General features: G+C 41.2%; 2 protein-coding genes across 2 annotated transcripts in view; one reads left to right on the top strand and one right to left on the bottom strand.

Moving 5' to 3' along the window:
* The window catches only part of pik3c2g (phosphatidylinositol-4-phosphate 3-kinase catalytic subunit type 2 gamma), a 19,784-nt gene extending 15,908 nt beyond the window's left edge, over positions 1 to 3,876 (top strand). Inside the window, exons 28-34 of the mRNA XM_077515874.1 lie at positions 14 to 182; positions 313 to 431; positions 505 to 601; positions 706 to 769; positions 1,088 to 1,167; positions 1,261 to 1,386; positions 1,818 to 3,876. Of these exons, the coding sequence (XP_077372000.1) occupies positions 14 to 182; positions 313 to 431; positions 505 to 601; positions 706 to 769; positions 1,088 to 1,167; positions 1,261 to 1,386; positions 1,818 to 1,970 (808 nt within the window). The 3' untranslated portion in view covers positions 1,971 to 3,876. The remainder of the gene's footprint in view (positions 1 to 13; positions 183 to 312; positions 432 to 504; positions 602 to 705; positions 770 to 1,087; positions 1,168 to 1,260; positions 1,387 to 1,817) is intronic.
* Positions 1,380 to 19,895, bottom strand: LOC144015668 (1-phosphatidylinositol 4,5-bisphosphate phosphodiesterase zeta-1-like). The gene is made up of 13 exons (XM_077515873.1): positions 19,753 to 19,895; positions 19,597 to 19,657; positions 18,853 to 19,048; positions 17,930 to 18,131; positions 16,218 to 16,362; positions 14,391 to 14,543; positions 11,657 to 11,860; positions 11,368 to 11,524; positions 10,288 to 10,404; positions 8,546 to 8,718; positions 6,508 to 6,634; positions 5,857 to 6,006; positions 1,380 to 4,076 (listed from the first exon to the last, which is right to left on the bottom strand). The coding sequence occupies exons 3-13, from the start codon at positions 19,040 to 19,042 to the stop codon at positions 3,994 to 3,996; spliced, it is 1,701 nt and encodes a 566-aa protein (XP_077371999.1). The 5' UTR covers positions 19,043 to 19,048; positions 19,597 to 19,657; positions 19,753 to 19,895; the 3' UTR covers positions 1,380 to 3,993.

Genomic DNA, 19,895 nt, shown 5'->3' with positions numbered 1-19,895 from the left:
GTCTGTTGTTTAGGAAGATCAAGGAGAGCATGGGTTCTGTTGCGGTCAAATTAAACTTCCTGACACACAGCATGGCTCAAGGGAAGAAGCCAGCAGCGGCCATCCGTGATGGCGTTCCTGCTCCGAGTACCAACATTCAAGGTGCTGTCATCCAGGACTTTACCATTAAGGACAAAGTCACGGTGAGACCGACTTTTAAGGAGTCCTGTTGTCTCCTCAATTCTGTCCGTTTCAACTGTCAATGTAGAGAAAGTTGCCTCATTCTTTTTTTCTTTTCTTTTTTCTTCTTTGTTGCTCCTTTTGGATTGTCAGATTTATGCCCTGAGAGTGACCATTGACGACGGCTTCTGGTATAACGAAATGACATTTGATGACTTTGAGCTGATCCACAAGCAGCTGCAGAAACATTTCATTGAATCTGCTATGCCTCAGTGAGTCCACAGACGAGACAAGCGTCCATCACACTCGCGCTGTGTCCTAACACTCTGTTTTTTCCTTTTCAAGGTTCCCGTCCTGGTATATGATGTCATTCACCCCCAGCAGGAAGATGTCTCTGCTGAATAAATACCTCAAACAGCTTTTTGAGGGACCTTGCAAGGGAGTATGTTTGCGGGATGCTGTCTTTTTGCTTGATGTCCTCCTGGCTTAAAGTTATAGTACTGTATGCTAATGCTTATATGTGGATCTGCTCTTGTCTGATTTCAGAATGAATTTGTGTGCAGCCTGTTCTTGGATGGGCCCAAAATGGCTAAAGAATGTGTGGCAAATGGTAAATATCCTCTTATTAGACACAACATTAGGTACACCAACACAATATGAAAGATGTGCATCAGCAGTTTTAACAATGTTTAATCTAGACTCTATACTGTCATAATGAAAGCTGTTTTTTTTATATGTATCTGCCACTTTTTTGTATATATCTGTCACTTTATGAGGGACAAAATATCAGAAATCCAACTTGGCCGATATTATCTTCAAAATTTCTGATACAGCATTTGCCTTGCCTCTCAGTCGATTGTGCTCATGTATCTCATTATAAGATGAACTGTGTGTATCAAAGTGTCAACTTGTGATTTCCTCATTACAGGAGCTTGTCCTCAAATCCAGCTGTGCATTTCTTACAAGGAGTCTAAGCTCTCGGTCCTGGTAAAACACCTCAAGAACATTGTGAGCTTGCCACATGGGAGGAAAAACACCGCATGTTTCATGTTCCGTCTCATCAATTTAAAAGCTTTTTTTTTTTTTTTAAATTTTAAACAGAAGATGGCCAACGGCTGCAACCCTGATGCCTACGTGGTCACGTGTCTCAGACCGGACCCACAGCGGAAGTCCAAGAGAAAGACTAAAGTGGTGCGGAATAATGACAACCCTACGTTCAATGAACTGGTACAAGATATTTGTTTTATTTCTTATGCATTATATTATGATGATAGTGTTTTACAAAAGGACATAGTGTTGTGAACAGGTTTTATGGTGTTACACTTAAACATAAATGCACAAACTACACTGACATTCACATCTATGGACAATTTAGCCTTTAACTTAACGTTGCATGTTTTTGGAATGTGTGAGGAAGTCCAACAATTTTTGACCTCATCAATTATAACTACATCAGACAACTGCACAGGATGAATAAAAAAACAAACTAACTGTACATTAAATACCACAAATACATAATATTATAATACCTAATATTAAAATATTGTAGGATGGCAGAACAAAGCCTGAAAACCTACTGCAAAACCTTTCCAAAATGACATAAACATACACAGCTGCTGGACTTTTGACATGTGCCAAAATGTTTGTGTGGTTGACAGCTGGAGTACGCTAATGTGCCCCTGCTGTATGGGATGGTGCTGGAGGTGAGCGTTAAGAGCAAGAAAACGTTTGTGGCTGCCACCAACATTAAACTGGACGAGGAGCTGCTCGACAAGGAGATTTGGTTCACACTGGGCAACTTGGCTCTGTGATATGAGTTGCTGCACTGCGGGCATGCAGCCGACAGGGGGCGCAACCACAATGTCACTTGGATGACGTTACAACTGAGAACAACCTCATGGAAGGACACTTATGTTTCTGCAGTGATTGAAAGCACTGAGTTTAAAAAAAAATAAAATGCAATTAAATGTTGAAATCATGAAGATAAAGACAATCTAGTAAACTTCCCCCCCTCAAGTAGATTTTTTTTCTTGTAATGCTGGAGAGATAAAAATATTGAGACACATTTGTAGGAAAAATTTGCACGCAGAAAGCACTAACTTTGTTTTTAGACAATGTGATGGCCTGACTAAATGAATCTTCTCCCCTCACCTCACCACAGTTGAAGATGCAACAAGATGGAACCAAAACAATCGATCTATATTACATAGGTGAATATATGCGGGTGAACACTGTCAATGTATCGCTAGGCATGTACAAATAAGGTATGTCAAAAATCACAACTTGTTACATCTTTTGGTTTGAAGTTCAGACTCGCTAGAGTGCAACAAAACTGCTTGTTTATACCAGTGATTGTCAAAGTGGAACATGAGCTGCCCCTAGTGGTAAGCAAAGGAATCACTGACTACAGTAGGATCGGCTCTGTTGTGTTTAACTTGAAAGCTCGATACATTTGGGAGTCCTCTAGTTAAGGCGCACTTGACTTAAGGCGTTTCAACTTTATAATGGTTAGGCCCAGTCCGCCATTTTGGCTCCTCGTCCGCCATATTGTCCGCAGTGTTTTACCCTTGTCCGCTATTTAGCCCTCAGCTAGTGCGAGCGCGCCGCCTGTGCACTTGTGGGAGTATCTTTGGCTTTTTCAGCCTCCCCCCTTCTTTTTCATCCACCTCAGTAATGGTAAGCACAGCATCTTATTATCTTATTATTTTTATTTTAACAGATTTTTATGCAAATAATTTTAATGTAAATATTGATATTAATGGGGAAATTCGACTTAAGTCGAAATTCGGGTTGCCTTGCTCGAGGACTCCCTGTTGAAAAATGAATGAGTGTTTATGTACAATCAGAATTTTGATCAGAATTTTTATGCTATACATTTTAATTGAAATACAGAGGTTGTTTTCTTTTATTGAAGTGAAAACTTTTTTTCATACTGTACTAATTCCATTTTGTGCGACGCAATCCCGAAAGAGTTAACAAGTTTGATGTTCTTCCGCATCTACTATCCAGAAGTTGAGCTGCACTGTGTTTGTTTACGGACTTGGCATGTGGATATATCATGAGGCTGTCCCTTGCCTATAATGTAATGTCAAGGGACTTTTGTGCGTGTGGGTGAACAAGAGGGGCGGTAGGGGGAGCCCATCTCTGACCACTCACTGGTCACACAGGTCCTCATGTTATCTTAATGGCATCCTCCTGCTGACAGGCCCGCTGGGCCCTCCTCTCACCATCTCGCTTATTGGATTTGGTGATGACGCCAGACTAAAATAGACTTTTCTTCGCTGGATTTACTTCAATAATGTATACCTCTGTGGATGCTATTTATAAGATTCCCTGCTGGATTCCTCACGTGGGAGGAAAGGAGTGATGCTTGGGGAGGGGGAAGTAAAAACAAAAAGCCTCTCTTTCATAGTAGAGGCAATGGAGTGTTACTGACTAACCTGGCGTCATTCGTTCAGTCTCAGCCACAGCAAAAGCGTCGGATTTATTGTTTTGAGAGGGAAAACAACTTTGCTCGCATTAACTGAACTCACATCAAATATTAATTTTGTCACAAGAAGCTACAATCTCACTCGAGGGATTCTGCCCTTCAGTTTATACAAACTGCAAACAGATTTTCGCAGGCCCGCTTGTTGGAACGTTCCGGTCTTTTCCCCCGTGCAGCACTGGCAAGAATATAGCACATCTATTTTCACACAATAAAACTGATATTTATAACTGAGGAAATGCAATTGCTTTGATTTGCTTGCATCCTTTTGTTGTTGCTCTGCCACACTCGTCTCTGTTGGTGGTGTATGTTTTTCTATACGCAAGTGTGTGTCGACTCGAGCTGTTTTAGGAATACCAGACAAAAACGAAAAGAGAGGCTGGATCCAAGCTGCATCCGTCTCGGGACCGAAGAGGTACCCAACGATAGCCTGGAGGTACAAAAAAGAATGCGGAGGGAAAACAATGTTTAAAGGAATGCTTGACTCATTGAGCTATTTTTAACAGTAAAAAGTTCATATTTTGTCCAGAATTAATTTGATAATTTCATTAATTTTCATGTACAATAATACCTTTAAAAACTGAGCCATGATTGGTCATTACCTGTTTCCTAAGCACTGGTGATGTTATCTTCAGTCCACAGCAAGTGGCAAAATTAGTTTTTAAAGGTATTAATTGTTTATGAAAAATAATGAAATTATCATATATAGACAAAATATGAACTTTTTACTAGTGTTGTCCGATACCATTTTTTTTCTCACCATGAAAAAGCTGTCCTGCCATTGGTTCAGAGCATTCAAGGGCCAATAGGATATCTTAGATCGGCATGCAGTGAACATGTCACATATCAGTGAATGTCATGCACGAGCAAGACACAAGATGCTGCATCCAAAATCCTATATAAGCGTTGGAATTAATGGTATTGGCATGTTACTTGTGAGTACTCACCGATACCGATACCTAGGGATGTAACGATATCCAAACATCACGATACGATATTATCACGATACGAAGGTCACGATACGATAATTATCACAATATTGTGGGGGCGTTGGCGATATTTAAAAAAAGATCACAATATTGTAAAAAAAGAGCTCATACTAAAAAAAAAAAGCACAATATTGTGCTTTTGTACATACAAGCAATGCATATAAACCACCTACAATCTCTAATAACAATACTGAGGCACTTACTTGGTAATGCAAGCACACATTAATCGCTTCACAAGCAAATTGTCACGCCGCCACGCTGGTCATGCTTTTATTTTTGCACTCATGTTTCCGGTTTATTTTGAAGTCATTAACCACCCTCTCACCTCAGGTCACTTGCCCTTCCTCCTGCACAGTAATCACCGGTCCACGCCCATGATTGTTTCCACCTGCCACCAATCACCAGGTCTATAAAAGCCATCACCCACCACCTGCAGTTTGCCGAAGTGTCACATCTCAGTGCATGGAAGCGTCCTCACAGTCCTTGTGCCACAGTCCTTGTTCGATGTCTTGCCTTGCCTTGCCTTGCCTTGCCTTGCCTTGCCTTGCCTTGCCTTGCCTTGCCTTGCCTTGCCTTGCCTTGCCTTGCCTTGCCTTGCCTTGCCTTGCCTTGCCTTGTCTTGCGCCCTTAGTTTGCCCCTTGTTTTCCTCCCTAGCGGAGCGCCTTTAGTTGTCCCTGTTTTTGAGTGCCCTTGTTTTATCTCCAGTTTGGAGCTCCTTTTGTTCTGCCTTTTTTCCCTCCTCGATAGGTGTTTTTTGGTTCAATTGATTAAAGCTGCAGCCTTGTTGGCCAACTGTCACTCTGCGTTTGAGTCCTACCTCCTCGCTTCGTGTCACAAATTAGGTTTCCCTTCATCTGACAATTAGCATAGATTTGAAACATAGAAGGCCAAAACATCCCTAAAGAAAATTAAATTGCACAAATAAAATAGCCACTAGATGGTGCTAGAACTGCACAAATGGAAATCAACCTGACTTTTTAACAGATGTGTTCCTTTTAAATATTGTGAGCATGACGACGACGATATTGTGGCAGTTTTCATATCACGATATTGGCTTTGTCGTGACATCCCTACCGATACCACTGTTTTAATGCAGTATCAGCACCTCTGCCGATACCAGTATCGGTATCGGAACAACACTACTTTTTACTGCTGAAAATGGCTCAATGAGTCAAGTACCCCTTACAGCTAAAATGCAATAAACGGGAGTTTTGACTGACCTTTCTTCAAGCTGTTGAAGGGAAGAGTGTACTGGCCCACGAAATCACTGGACAGGAAGCCGGTCTGGTCTCGGACACAAAAGCGGATGAGACACAGGTCGGGAATGCTGATGCGGAAGTTCATGTCGGAATCCCAGTAAGGATTCAAAGCTGCAATAGTCAACTTCTTTACTCAGTTTTACTGGAAAGTGCAATTGATGTGACAATGATGACTTAGGCTCATTATAAAAGCTTTTTCCACAAAAAACTGGTGGCATATATATATATGTGTGTGTGTGTGTGTGTGTGTGTGTGTGTGTTCTCAACACAAGCCACATTTTGTTCATTGAATGCATTTCAGTTAATTGAGCAACAGTGCTAAATAATGGACATTTATTGTTGAAAATTATTGCATGATGATTTAATTTTGTGAACTATCAACAATTCTGACTTTTCTAGCAGGATTGAAAATCATACCATAAAATCGGAACAAGCACAGAGTGCAAAAATGAGACAGAAAGCTCTCAGCTGAATCAGAGAGTTTGTCCTCAGTCCTGAAATGAACGTCAAGGCTGACAAAGTGATGATGAGTCATTCAAGATGTGACTTACCCCCAACCCCGCCCCCCTTCCACACACACACACACATACACGATGGTGCTGAAGTACTTACAGTTGTTTTTGACAGTGCTTGTGTTTTTTCTGTTGCAGTCTGATCCAATCCCGTGGATCTCAACTTTGACAAAAGGATCCAGAGTTTTGCCACTTCTGGGAACCGGTAGGTTGGACCCACAGATCACCTGTTGGCAGCCACATATGGAATGTACATGTAGTTCCAGCTCAGACTGAACTTTTGGCCATTAAAAAAAGCATGCCACTACATCTGGTTGCCAATTTCATGCTAAACTCATGCGAGAAAGCACAAGAGGAGATATTTTTCCTGACCCCATGAATAATGTACACGTTTGTATCACTCAATGTTATTCACAATTCCCATGGAGTTGACTCGGCCGACACCACAAGTTTTCCCCTGAAATGATCAAATAATAAATGGTGACAATGTGAATAAAGGTGATGCTCTCCCCCGCATCCCCCACCAGCACCTCCATTCCCCCAACCCATATCCTAGCACAGAATGCAGCACATTTATATTTCATCCATGCAGCTGAGAAGATTTCTTCTTTGTGCACGCTCTGCTATGAAAAGTGGTCTCTGGCGAGCTTTTTTCGACACCAAAAGGATCAGTTAGGCTGTTTGTTTTTAAAGATTCGCAATGTAGTGAATGGGAAATTAATTGGGTCAAGGAAGTGATGGCAATTAGACGTCAAAAAACTTGGTAACACGCTGTGCCATGATGGACTACGTAGACACAATCGAATAAATTGGATGTACATTCTCAATTTTTTTTTGTTGGTGGGGAATTTTTGACCCCTGTCAGGTGGATGCCCTTTGTAGGCCACTGACCATCTCCATGGACCATGGTCAAGAACAAATGTGAAAAATGTATGTTAAAAAAAAAAAAAAAAAAAAACTAAATTAAATTATGACAAATATGGCGCCCTCTGCACAAGTTAGTGATGTGCGATACTGTAAATTTTTGTATCGATCCGATTCCAAGTAAATACAGGGCCAGTATCGCCAATACCGATATCAATACCGGTACTTTTTGAAAAGTATCATTCATTTTTTTTTCCTTTTTAAACAAAGGACAAAATTAGGACAAAGTTTATCGATAAATATAAAATACTTTGTCATAGTTTTATTCTCAGAAACATTACAACCAAAAATGTGTTTTTTGGTGAAGTGATCATAGGAAAAATGTAAACAAATTCGTTATCATATACTGTTCAGAAACTATAAATAAAAATTAAATAATAAATAAATAAATATCTGCATTTTTGTGGATTTTTTTCCAACCTAAATCAACAAGCTGTTAAAGATAATCATGCAGCAACAAATATCCATCCATCCATCTTCTTGACTGCTTATTCCTCACAAGGGTCGCCGGGGGTGCTGGAGCCTATCTCAGCTGGCTTTGGGCAGTAGGCGGGGTACACTGAACTGTTTGCCAGCCTGGTTCGCAGGCAGCAACAAATATAAAACACAAAACAACTGAGAAAAAATAATATTTTTAGTTCAATACTGTATGTGTTTAGGCAATCTACTACAAAGATGAGACGCTAAATCATGTGACGGCACAGGATCAAAGCAGGAGGAACGGAGGGAGAGCGGGAGCAAGGCGACCTGTGCCTGCTATGCCCTGACAGACAGAAGTGGGGTGTATGGCGATTGTACCTGCTATCTGTTTCACCAAACGGCAGCAGTGCATAAAAGAGCCAAACTGAAACTAAACTACGAGATCGATATTATAGTGCCAGTATCGACTCTATATCGATACTGACTTGGTATCTATAATATTGATATTTGGATCGATCCGCCCACCACTAGCACAAGTTCCTCCTTATTGGCAGGCTGGTAGTAGGAGAGAATATTACTTTCCTAGTCTAATATTCATTTTCTAAGTCAACTTGTTTCAGTGTGTCATCCGTGGCAGATCGCCCCACTGTGGCTACAAGATGCCCACATGCCAACTAGCCAATCAGTAGCATGTAGCAGGAAAGCATCTGGGAGGAAGAGTGTGATTTGCGCCTCTCTCAATGACCCAAATTAAAAACACACACAAGACGCTGAGTGTCGCATAGCAATATTACCTTGAGCAGCAGGTGTGTTGGTGGAACGCCACGTTGACTACAGCCTGGATCAAAGCTCCGTTCTCTTGACATGAGCGCGGCAGGCTTCAGGACGTAGCCGCAGCCCCCGTTGTCTTGGAAACGGCCATCGTTAAGGTCCATGGGCAATCCCAGGGACTGGAAATTGAGGGCCACTGCAAAGTACAACAGGGCATTACATTAGTACGTTCATGAAAAGCACACACACACAAAATGTATGTATTCAATTTTTTTAAATGCTCAAGGGATCGTATGTTGCATCAGGGAGACATTGGAGAACACCAAATGTGCAACAAGTGCTCGAGTGAACCAGATGAATGCCAGCAAATAGATGTGATCTTTTTCAGAAACTTTCTAGCACGTCCTAATCCGCCTGGCCAGTGCTAAGCATCCGTCTGCATTACTTGAGCGAATGTTCTGCTGATTTAACACTGATTGATCCATTCCAGCCTGTCTGCTGGCACTGCGGCGTCTTTTCCGCATATCAAAATCTCACCATCTGCACAGTGGGGCCCCGGTGGTCTGCGGGGCTTCATGTCGCGCTCACTTTGTGGCAGATAAGGACACGCCAGGCGGCAGACGCAACACAAAACAAGTAACACCCGCATCAAGGCATCAATACTTTTTGCCTGTGTGCAATCAGGCACTGCCAGGATCCAAAAAGAAAATTGGCAGAAACAAAAAAAAGGAACAGAGGTGAATGGGTTTGAAAGGCTTCAGGTAAAACATTGATTATGTGGCCAGACTGTGGATTGCAAGGAAACGTTCTTTTCACTGCGAATTAATGCAATCCCCTTTTGATGTTGGACAAAGTCCTTCACCACATTATGTCTGTCTTTTCCTCCACAAACGATAACAGCTCGTCTCTCAACGTGCACCTGATCCAATATTTATGAACCATTTAATGTGGCATTCAAATTGCAGTTATTCTTAACTTATGAGTTAATTACGGGTTCATAAGTGGACACTGTCACTGTGTAAAAAGAAGGTTTCTTTTTCTTATGTAAGACAAAATGAAAAAGTGTTTTTCGGATGAATACTAAAATATGTTCAATTCAACTCATTCCACAACAAGCAGCAGTTTGGAGAGAATTACACAGTCTGTATTGAAAGGAGGTCAACCTAAAACAATAATAATATTGTGTTTGTGGAATATGAATTAAGCAGCAAAATTCATTCTTTATTATCCATCTCAAGGGGCAGCCATTTTGCTACTTGCTGTCGAAAATGACATCAAAGTTGCTCTGGGTTCAGGCAGAGGCCAATCACGGCTCGACTGTTTTCTTTGGTCACGTGTCAATTGAAGCAATAATTTAAGTTGGTTCAACAATTCTGTTTTTAGAGTGCAGATGGATTTTACTACTTAATTCATATTCCATAAACGCAATATTAATCAAAATGCTGTTTTAGACTCTGTGGGCACATCAAACATATGATGTCAAGACATTTTTTTTGTTAGTTTGACTTCCCCGTTAACATACATCTTTGTCGTTCGCCAGCATAACGCTCACGCATAATGCAAGACACCATAGTGGGGCTAACAAATAGCATCGGCAACACATACTTGAAGACAAACAGTTCGACAGCATACAAAGACAGATATATATTCTTTATCCTCTGCGAAAAATGACTGACTAATATGAAAGCAGCAACATGTAAGTTCTTGTGCTTGTGCGTCCGGGTAGATGTCACACAGTGCACACTCGCTTGTCTCTCTGACCCACCGAGCTGCGAGCCGACGTTCCAGAACTCTTGAGGGTTGTAGTTGGACGAGGACGTCCTGGAGCCTGCTGGATAAATCCTGCTCAGGAACCTCTGGTTGTGCAGAACAAAGTCTTTACCTGAAGATAAAGCACATACTGCATTCAAGAAGATGAAACAAATTGTCAAGCAGGCAAATATCCTGCAGGGTCATGCATTCTAGCACAGAGTACAGATACAACTTAGTAATCGACCATTACGGCCATACCATCCAGCGATACTTAAGACAATAAAAAAAAAACTGACATCAAGAATTAATCAGATGTACTGCAAAGGGTAAGACTACTTTGACTTTGCTAATATTGCACTTATTAAAATGTGTACACTGTAAATGATGAGACTGGTTATAAAGGATTTATTCCTGGCTTATTACCTTATTAACTATTTTTAAACAATTTTTAAATTCTTAATATGGGCATTATTGCAGCATAACAGTAGAACATTGTTATTCTGCTTGCATTAATCACAAATAATTAGTGTCTACAATTCTTTTATTCTACGCACTATTTTCAAATATTTCGACTTTTTTAACAAAAAGATCAAATGTAAATGCCGTAGACAGGAAAGAACAGATGGCCTCTTGCTGTACAAGAGATATTATCAAAAAAAATCCTCAATTAATTTCTTTGGCATTTAGTCTTTAAGGCATTCCATATTTCTGAAGGAGCTAAAAAAGTGCCGTGAGACTGCAAATTGACTAAACATCTCACAAAGTCGCTGCGGGAAGATTTACTTGTAGACAACTTCACAATAGGCAGCAGCAATGGCGACACTTGAAATGACAGATGATAAGAGCGTGTGTGGACTCCTTTCACTTCCATGACAATGACAAGGCCAACGTTTGCCATTTTTCTCCCTAATGGATTCTCAATCATATATGTCACGTTCAATATGGTCTTTGCAGAATTATGACCCAATATAAATGCATCAGTATACCAAAAAGCGTCCTGTAGGGACTTCTCTTTGAGCTCAGCATGGCTGTAAATTATTCAAATGTGACAGCTCACTGTGGCGCGTCCCTCACTTTTTGAGTGTGACGATACCTGAAGCTTTGACCAGCTTGCGGGCTTTTTTCTCAGCCAAGGACGTGTTCTCACAGGAGTTCTGACTGTCTTTGGAGTGGCCGAAGCTGATGAACTTGACCGACACGGTGTATATGACCAGGTTGGACAGAGCGTCCGCCACCACCACCTTCTTCTTCTACTCGTTGCGTTGAGGTAGACAGAGAGGAGAGAACTTGTCACGTCTTAGCAACAAGAGACATCATGCTAGCTTAGTAGCGTCTTGGCTTTTTCAAATCAGCTACAACCTCCTTCAAAATCCCTGACTCACTTTCTTCTTTGAGCCTGCCTTTCTGGGGGACCAGAACTTTGATCTGCTCTGTTGATCCTCCTCTTCCTCCTCTTCCTCCTCCTCCTCCTCTTCCTCCTCCTCACCCTCATCTCCACTGCCGTATGCCTCTAGCCCTGTTGCGCTGTCTATCCTAGTACGAGGCTTTCGCTTTTTATTCTTGATCAGGATCTTATACTTTAGGTCCTGTGCGACCATTTACACAAAAACACACACACAGGTATGGAGGACAATGTCACTTTACACACATGCACACATACATGCACACAAACATAAATATAGATATATATTAGGGGTGTATCAACAGTAGATTTGAATAAAAAAAAAAGGTTTTGGTTGAACAGCTGTGAGAGCATTGATATATGTAATCAAAAAGTTAAAAATCGGTATGAATCGGTTTAATGTTGCTGCTGATTTGTTGTTCCTTGGAATTAACTAATGTGAATAGTTTGGGCTTAGGAGAGCTTATACATGTTGTTACCCATTAAGAAACATGACAAAAGCTACAAATACTGAACACGCCTTTTTATGGTAAATGATACTTCATTTATATAGCTCTTTTCCACCTTACAAGGCCCTTTTTAGTAGGGATGGGCGAGAACCGATACTATACGTGCCAATTAAAGTATCACTATTTGTGGAGGCTGCCAATACCAGTATTAATAACACACGTCGGACAGATGCCCATGTCCAAGATGCAATTTCTCTTTTGATTATGAATGGTTCCACTTTAAAATGTAGTCCTCAAATCGTACGTATCGTGACCCATGTATCAAAATTTGTATCAAATCATCTTTTGCTGGAGTGGCATGACTGGTTAGCATGTCCGCCACCCAGTGCTGAGGATGCAAGATTGAGTCCAGGCGTCGGCCTCCCTGGGTGGAGTTGGCATATTCTTCTCCCCGTGCCAGTGTGGGTTTTCTCCGGGTACTCCGGTCTCCTCCCACATTCCAAAGATATGCATGGCATGTTAATTGGGCACTCTGAATTGTCTCTAGGTGTGTTTATGTGTGTAGATGGTTGTTCGTCTCTATGTGTGCCCTGCGATTGGCTGGCAACCAGTTCAGCCTACTGCCCGAAGTCGGCTGGGATAGACTCCAGCACCCCCACGACCCTTGTGAGGAGTAAGCAGTTAAGAAAATGAATGGATGGATCTTTTATTGGAGAGATGCACACCCCTAATATATATTTATATATGGCTATATCCTATAGCCTAATACATTATACCTGTAAATGAGTTTATTGCATATAACATGTCTTAAAAACTGTGAGGGAAGATTTTTCATTCATAGTATTCACATTTAGTGAAAAGGCCATAAAAACCTCCTAAAGTTGGCTTCTTTCCTTTCTTAAAATCTGCAGGTACTCTGGCCTCCACATCTACAGTATTGATGATGGATCAGCTTGGTGCAAGTATATGAGGTCTGCTAACTTGCTAACTTAAAGGTTGCTTGTTTCACCATCCAAACAATGAAATTGCCTATTATTGCACTTATTTCCAAAGGGAACATTCAATCTTGCATCACAACTTCAATATGCAACACTCCAAGCCTTGTTTTTGCCTGTGCTCCTCCAGCAGGTAGCGTTATGCATCCCAACTCCCTTGACGCCCAATGGTTACTACATCTAATACAGTAATTATCAATACAGTGGTGCCTTTAGATAAAAGTGACTTGAGAATTTTTCGAAATATGAACCGTCATTTGACTATCACAGTGTGACTGTGCGAGTGTGTGAATAATGCACAAATTGTGAAATTTGTTTTGAAATGCGCCATATCAATCTGATGCATTATTATTATTATTATTATTATTATTATTATTATTATTATTATTATTATCATCCATTTTTTTCTTTTATTTTGCTTCGCTTTGACTTGCGAGGGCAGACTTGAGATACAAGCAATTTAAGGCAACAGTAAACTCAACTCTATAATAATAATAATAATAATAATAACTTATTGTGGAATTAAAAGAACCACATAACGTTGCCTTTCAGGCAGCTAGACGTACTGTTAACGCTAATTAGCATCTATTTCAGTGTTTCAACAACAAAAAAAGTGCAGCAACAGCATAATGACAATGAAACAGCCATATTTTCTTGATCCTCTGCATAGAACGACTAATATTAGTGCCACACTGATGGGCTAAGAAAGGAGCTGAGCTGTCTCGATGAAACATTATTTAACCCCTGCTGCCGAGCAGCAGCAGCAGCAGGACATGTTGCTTTCCTTTGAACTCACTGGTAGTAAATGAAGAGATCACATATTTTTTTTTCTCACCCTTCATTCGATAAAGAAGACATTTCTTGAAGAAACTTTGAGAGCCGTGAGTCAAGCTCTCACTCTGTGAAAATACTTTCTTGCAATAAATTTTAAATGAGAAATGCATGGAGCTCCGAGACGAGAAAGCGCACAAAGCATCCACGCTAAGAGAAAAGCCCTTCATCCAACACATATTGGCAGTAGGCTGAAGTGCACGTTATTTGTCAGTCTGCTGTACAGTAATGGCTGACGCAATGTTTCCACTGGAGGAGTCGGAAAAACACTCATATAGTTTGGACCACTAAAAACTGACAAAGAATTAAATATTGTTTAAATGGGATGCATACGACTGTCAAAACTGTCTTCATGGATCTTAAGTGGTTTATACTAATGCCCCAATACCACAAACAAATAAGACATTTGCCGGTATGGCTTGTTTCCACATAGTCTTACATTTGGGCTTGGGAGGTCTTCTGTGGTTGAGTGATCCAAGCGCCCATCAAGCAGCATGTCCCCCAATATGGAGGTGAGGTAGCTGGCCATGACTTCCTGCTGCTCCTTGGAACAATGGTTCTCCAGAGACAAGATTACCGGGTAAACAGACGCCTGCCAGAAAACGATCAGCACATGGAATTTGATTGACAAAATGGCAATTTGCAAGTAACCCATCTATTAGAGATTCTTTAAATGAAGCTAATGTAGCTTAGTAGGGGGAGGTGATGGGGAAACAATAGGAACACACCGGGGGTCCATTTCACAAAGCAGGTTTAGTGAGAACCCTGAGTCTGTTAACCCTGAAATGCGAGAAACTGTACGTTTTCCGTTTCAGAAAGTGAGGTAACTGAAACCAGAGAAAGACAGGTAACGCTAACCTGTTTCAAAAAAAGAGGTAACTTTAACTCTCGGTCAGTTACCGTAGTAACAGCCTGTATGAACCTATCCTGGTCGGTAGCACATATATCACAATGAAGCTCGAGGTTTTGGTGTAACAGTTCTGCCGTCTGTTATTTTAAAAAGACAATAGGCATAAGCCTATATTAAAAGTCGACTTTTTTTGTGAACATGGCATGTCCTTTTGTGATCCCGTTGATGAAGGTGCACTCTAAAAAGAGAATTGTTGAACAAAATTAAGATTACAAATTGAATTGTTGACCAATTTATTAAAATTGCTTCAATTGGTAACTCACAAATGAATTAAATTGATCCAAAGTGAGTTTAAATTAGATTAATTATGAGTTCTTTAAATTAATCATTTTTTATTATTTTTGGATTAACTTAGTTCAAGTGAATACAATATGTTTAATAAACTCATAATTTATAAAACTTAATATATTCACTTTGGATTAACTTCATTCAATCATGTGTTACCACTTGAAGCAATTTTATGAAGTTGATCAACAATTCAACTTGTAATCTTAAATTGGTTCAACAATTCTCTTTTTAGAATGTGCAGGCAGCATTACTGTGCAGGGAATTAAATATTCGCCGTGAGATGGTTATCAGGCCACCGGTAGATGTTCTAGCATTTTCAGAAAATTATCTTTTTGAACGCTACCCTTTCATATCACAGTCCATCATCTACATACACAACTTAATCCGTCCTTACATTTGCAATATTACCAGCCATATATGCGCTCACATCCCCGCATATATTGTGTTCCACTCTGTTTTTTTCCCCTTAACTGTTTGAACAATGTTTTTATATTTTAAGTCACTGTCAAGTGCATTCTTCTCCCCCGCAGAATTGAACCAAAATGAAATCAATTAATGAGCTACCATTCACGCACGTTTCCCCTGTAATATTGTGATTGCAAAGGACTACCCGAGCAGCAACGTTCTCCCACTCCGCTTCCCTCCCTTTTGCAGATGTTTTTTTTCCTAAATACATGTTCAAATTCATCATACAACCTCATTAAGATTTCCAATTTGAGAGAGGTTAAAAAAAAAAAAAAAAGTGTGTGTGTGTGTGGGGGGGGGGGGGGGGGGGGGGGGGGGGGGGGGGGGGTTGGCAGAAGGCGGTCCCCGTTGCCATGGTGACTTGTCAACTCGGGGCTCCATTGATGCGGTCTTTTTAGAGTAATGCTGCACAAGCTTAACTCAAGGTGAAACTATTCTGTGTTGATCAAACTAACTCAAATCAGCTGTCCTGGAACCGGAAACGCAGAGTTTCCTATCTCAGGGTTGGTCAACTCACACTGCAGGGTTAGTCTGAGTTTGTTGAACCTGCTTTGTGAAATGGAACCCAGGGGTTGGACTCTACTTAAATCTATTGAGTGTTACCTCAAATGCATACTGTTCCACAGTTTCAATGACATCCTTGAAGAGAATCTTTGTGGTCAGGGTGTAGCCATGGTAGACGATGGGCTCCATACCTGGCCCATCCCAGCAGTCTATCTCCAGACAGCGGCAACCTTTCCTCAGAGCACTGTGAATATAATCACTCATTTACAGTACCTGGAATGACGACGGCATTATGCTCAGGGTAAAACGGGCGTAATTTCATTTTGGTGCCGGCACAAGTTTAGTCTCCACCCATGCGCACATTTAGACTACGCTTTGCGCTAGACAGTGTAAGGCTCTATAAGCTATCTAGGACCAGCTTTAAAATATTGTATCTGTCATTGTGCATTTTGTTCAAAACCCCAAGACACCTTTCAGAGTACAATCTGTGCTTTCACTTTGTGCTTTATTAAAAAAGTAACAGGATTGGGCAGTGGCAGAAAGTGGCCTCAAAGGAGATTAGCAGTGCATCCTCCCGGAAAAATCAAACGGCAGGACTTTTATTGAGAGTAAAGAAAGACACTCGTGGCTTGGCTGGATATTAAAAATGGTTTTACCTTTTGTCTGTGAGACACAGGATGCTTGTTAGCTCCTTAGCATCATGCATATTATTCACTTTTCTATTTGTTTAACCGATTGGCCAGCAATCCATCCATTTTTAGTGCATAGTTTTTCACAAATCACATTCTGTTTTGTTCTCAATTCTTAACTTTGCCAGCAAGACGAATTCTCGCGGTATTTGTGAGTTTACAAACTCCGTAGAATACATCTTGTACCGCTCCCGCTTTAGGCGATGAAACCAATAAGCGGCGATGGCGGTAGTAACAAACAAACCTAACTACTAACGAATGGACGCTGAAGTTAAAGTTCTCGTAGAATTAGTCACCGTTTCCTTGTTGAATTTGAATAGCGAGAGGCGCTTTGTGCATTTTTATCTGGGAAAGATATCGGTGCTTTCCCCCCCACCCTCTCCCTAAAATGAGACGGAAGACGGCATTTTCATCCGTTCCCTTGATTGGTCAAAACAAATGTGCAACGATGCCGCATCATCCAATCGTCTCGAAGTATTGTACAGCAAGTCCTACCTTTCCCAAACGGGTGTGCCTAGTGAATTACCAGATTGATGTGAAATACTCCCTCAAGTGAATCACAATTATCAATCTGGCTGGCAAGGTTAATCAATTCTAGCGCTTTCCCAAATGGGTTGGTAGAGCCGTTTAAAGTGGAAGTCAACATTTTTTGTCAATAATTATATGTGACCTCACTAGTCTAAACCTGACATTCTGACATTTGTGGAATACGAGTTATGAAGCAAAATCCATCCATTTTTATCCATCTCGGGGGTGGCCATTTTGTCACTTACTGTGTGTAGATGACATCACAGTTGCTGAGGGCTCATGCAATGACCAATCACATCTGTTATCTGACGCTGTACTGTGATTGGTTGCTACCTGAGACATGTCATCTTCAGTTGACAGCATGTGGCAAAATGGCCAACGCCTGATATGGATTAAAAACGGCTGGATTTTGCTGCTTAACTCATATTCCACTAACACAATATTAACCATAATACCATATTTACGGGTAGACTAATGGGACTGCATAGAACATATTATTGTCTTTTTTTTTCTTTTTTTTTCTTTTTTTTAATGGGTTGATGTATAGCAGATTTAAAGAAGGCAAGTTGTAAATGTATGATGCCACAGACTCACCAAATATATGCATCCAGGTGGCTTTTGCCTATTAGTTGGTCTCCTGTCAAGTAGGTGTTGTGTGACGAAGAGATGAAGTAGCTGCTGAGCGGCTGGTTCATGTCCTGGTACACAAACTTGTGGGCCTGATTGAAGATACAGCAGTCTTTGGACTCCATGTAGCGGAGGAAGCCTTCAAATGTCATGCACTGACTTTCTATGGCTGCAAGGACATGAGCAAGCAAAGTCGCCATGAATTCAGCCATACTGCCAATCATAGGGCCCATGTAACATCCATCCATCCATCCATCCATCCATCCATCCATCCATCCATCCATCCATCCATCCATCCGTCCATCCATCCATCCATTTTCTTAACCGCTTGCTCCTCACAAGGGTGCTGGAGCCTATCCCAGCTGGCTTCGGGCAGTAGGCGGGGTACACGCTGAACTGGTTGCCAGCCAATCACAGAGCACCCATGTAAACATCATTATGTAATTCACACTCATATCCACATTGGCACTGAGCAGAAAGAGAACCCATGCTGCCCACACAGAAGTCATGCTTCAACATCAGTGTCCCAATCAGGGTTTTCCAAAATAGCTTTACAATATTGTAACCACACTACCACTTTGCTGCACCCATGAGACAGTTAAGGCTCTGTTTTTGTGATGGTGTAAATCTGCAAAGAGGCATATTAGACTGAGTGTTGGTTATTTCACACAAGCCGGTTTGATCTCCGAATTTTCACTGTATTTTTTTTTTTTTAAATGCATTTACTGGCTCAAATTGTGCAAGTGTACCAAATATTGTGATCAGTGAAGTGATGTGATTTTGTGGTCTACAACAAATTACATCAAAGCTTCCCAAGGCTATATTTCTGTCACAGAGGGCAGCTTTCACCCGACAGCAGTCCGACACGTCCCACAACTCTCTTCACTCACCTGCCGCCTCGATTTCATATCTCTGGATCAAAAACTCGGCCGTGCCCTCGTCGGAGGAGAGCTCCAGCTGCTCCTTGTGGAGAAACCTGAGCAGGGAGCCGGCAGGTAGCGTGGTCTGGACTGAGGCGTAATTGTGGAAGAGGTTCTGGATCTCTCCTCTCTTGGTGGACGTGGGCTTGCTTTTTCTCATTTTGACCTGAAAGCAACCATTTGTACTCTTCTAATCCCCATCTGAGCCTTTTCTACTATTATATTGTCATATAAACTCATAAAACTCCTGTTTTTTGTGTATTCGCCAGTGACTTTTCCCCTGTGCTTGTTATTCTTCTCAGTCATTGAGACGTGTTTGTGCTATTTTCACACTCGCTCCTTCTTTCCTCCTGTGTTCTACAGCCCCTCACAATTGTGACACGGGCTCAAACTAAAACTGTTAATGGGCGCCCAGCAGTGTCCACCCGGTGCATCTGTTCCCCGTGCAGTGCACACAAAAGAACAGAATCTGCTATCATCTTCATTACCACATAGGACAACTGCGCCTGCAGTGCACGTGAAGGAACGGGCGGGCTCTGCTGTTCAAAGGAAATCATCCAGTTGCCACTTTACACACTGAGGTTGCGTTTTCATGGCACCACTACACTTTTTTGAAGTCGGGAAACAAATGTACAGTGTGCTACCTATGGGGCATAGTGTTTTAAAGAAAATGAAGGCTTGAATGATAATTGCCTGCCTCAGGTGTTTTCATACCTGCAGCAGTCCCTCGGCTTGAATGAACAGGCGTTATTGACATCTTCAGACACAGTGAAAACTAAAGATGGATGAAAACAATCATGTATCATTAGTTCCACTTGTTACTATATTGCAGAAGATATAGTACAACACACCCTTTCCTTTACAACATACCTCTTTAATTGCCTAGGGTGCTGATTTAAATATTTGCTCAGCTCTGCTGTGTTTCCATTTTGATTGCCTTTTCAATTCAACTAAAAAAAAAAATTAATAATACCTACACTGAGCATTATTCTTTGTGACATCACCTTTCAAGT

This window comes from Festucalex cinctus, chromosome 3, assembly GCF_051991245.1.
Source record: "Festucalex cinctus isolate MCC-2025b chromosome 3, RoL_Fcin_1.0, whole genome shotgun sequence".
NCBI lineage: Eukaryota > Metazoa > Chordata > Actinopteri > Syngnathiformes > Syngnathidae > Festucalex > Festucalex cinctus.
The sequence above is the reverse complement of the archived record's forward strand: the minus strand, read 5'-3'. Positions and strand labels throughout refer to the sequence as shown.

Bases quoted from the DNA above. Each gene is read 5' to 3' on its own strand.
- LOC144015668 (XM_077515873.1), bottom strand. From the start codon at position 19,042: ATGAGAAAAAGCAAGCCCACGTCCACCAAGAGAGGAGAGATCCAGAAC. The intron at 11,861-14,390 runs GTAAGACTATGT...ATGGTCGCACAG, and splicing joins AAGACCTCCCAAGCCCAAAT to GACCTAAAGTATAAGATCCT. The intron at 8,719-10,287 runs GTGGGTCAGAGA...TGTACTTTGCAG, and splicing joins GAACGTCGGCTCGCAGCTCG to TGGCCCTCAATTTCCAGTCC.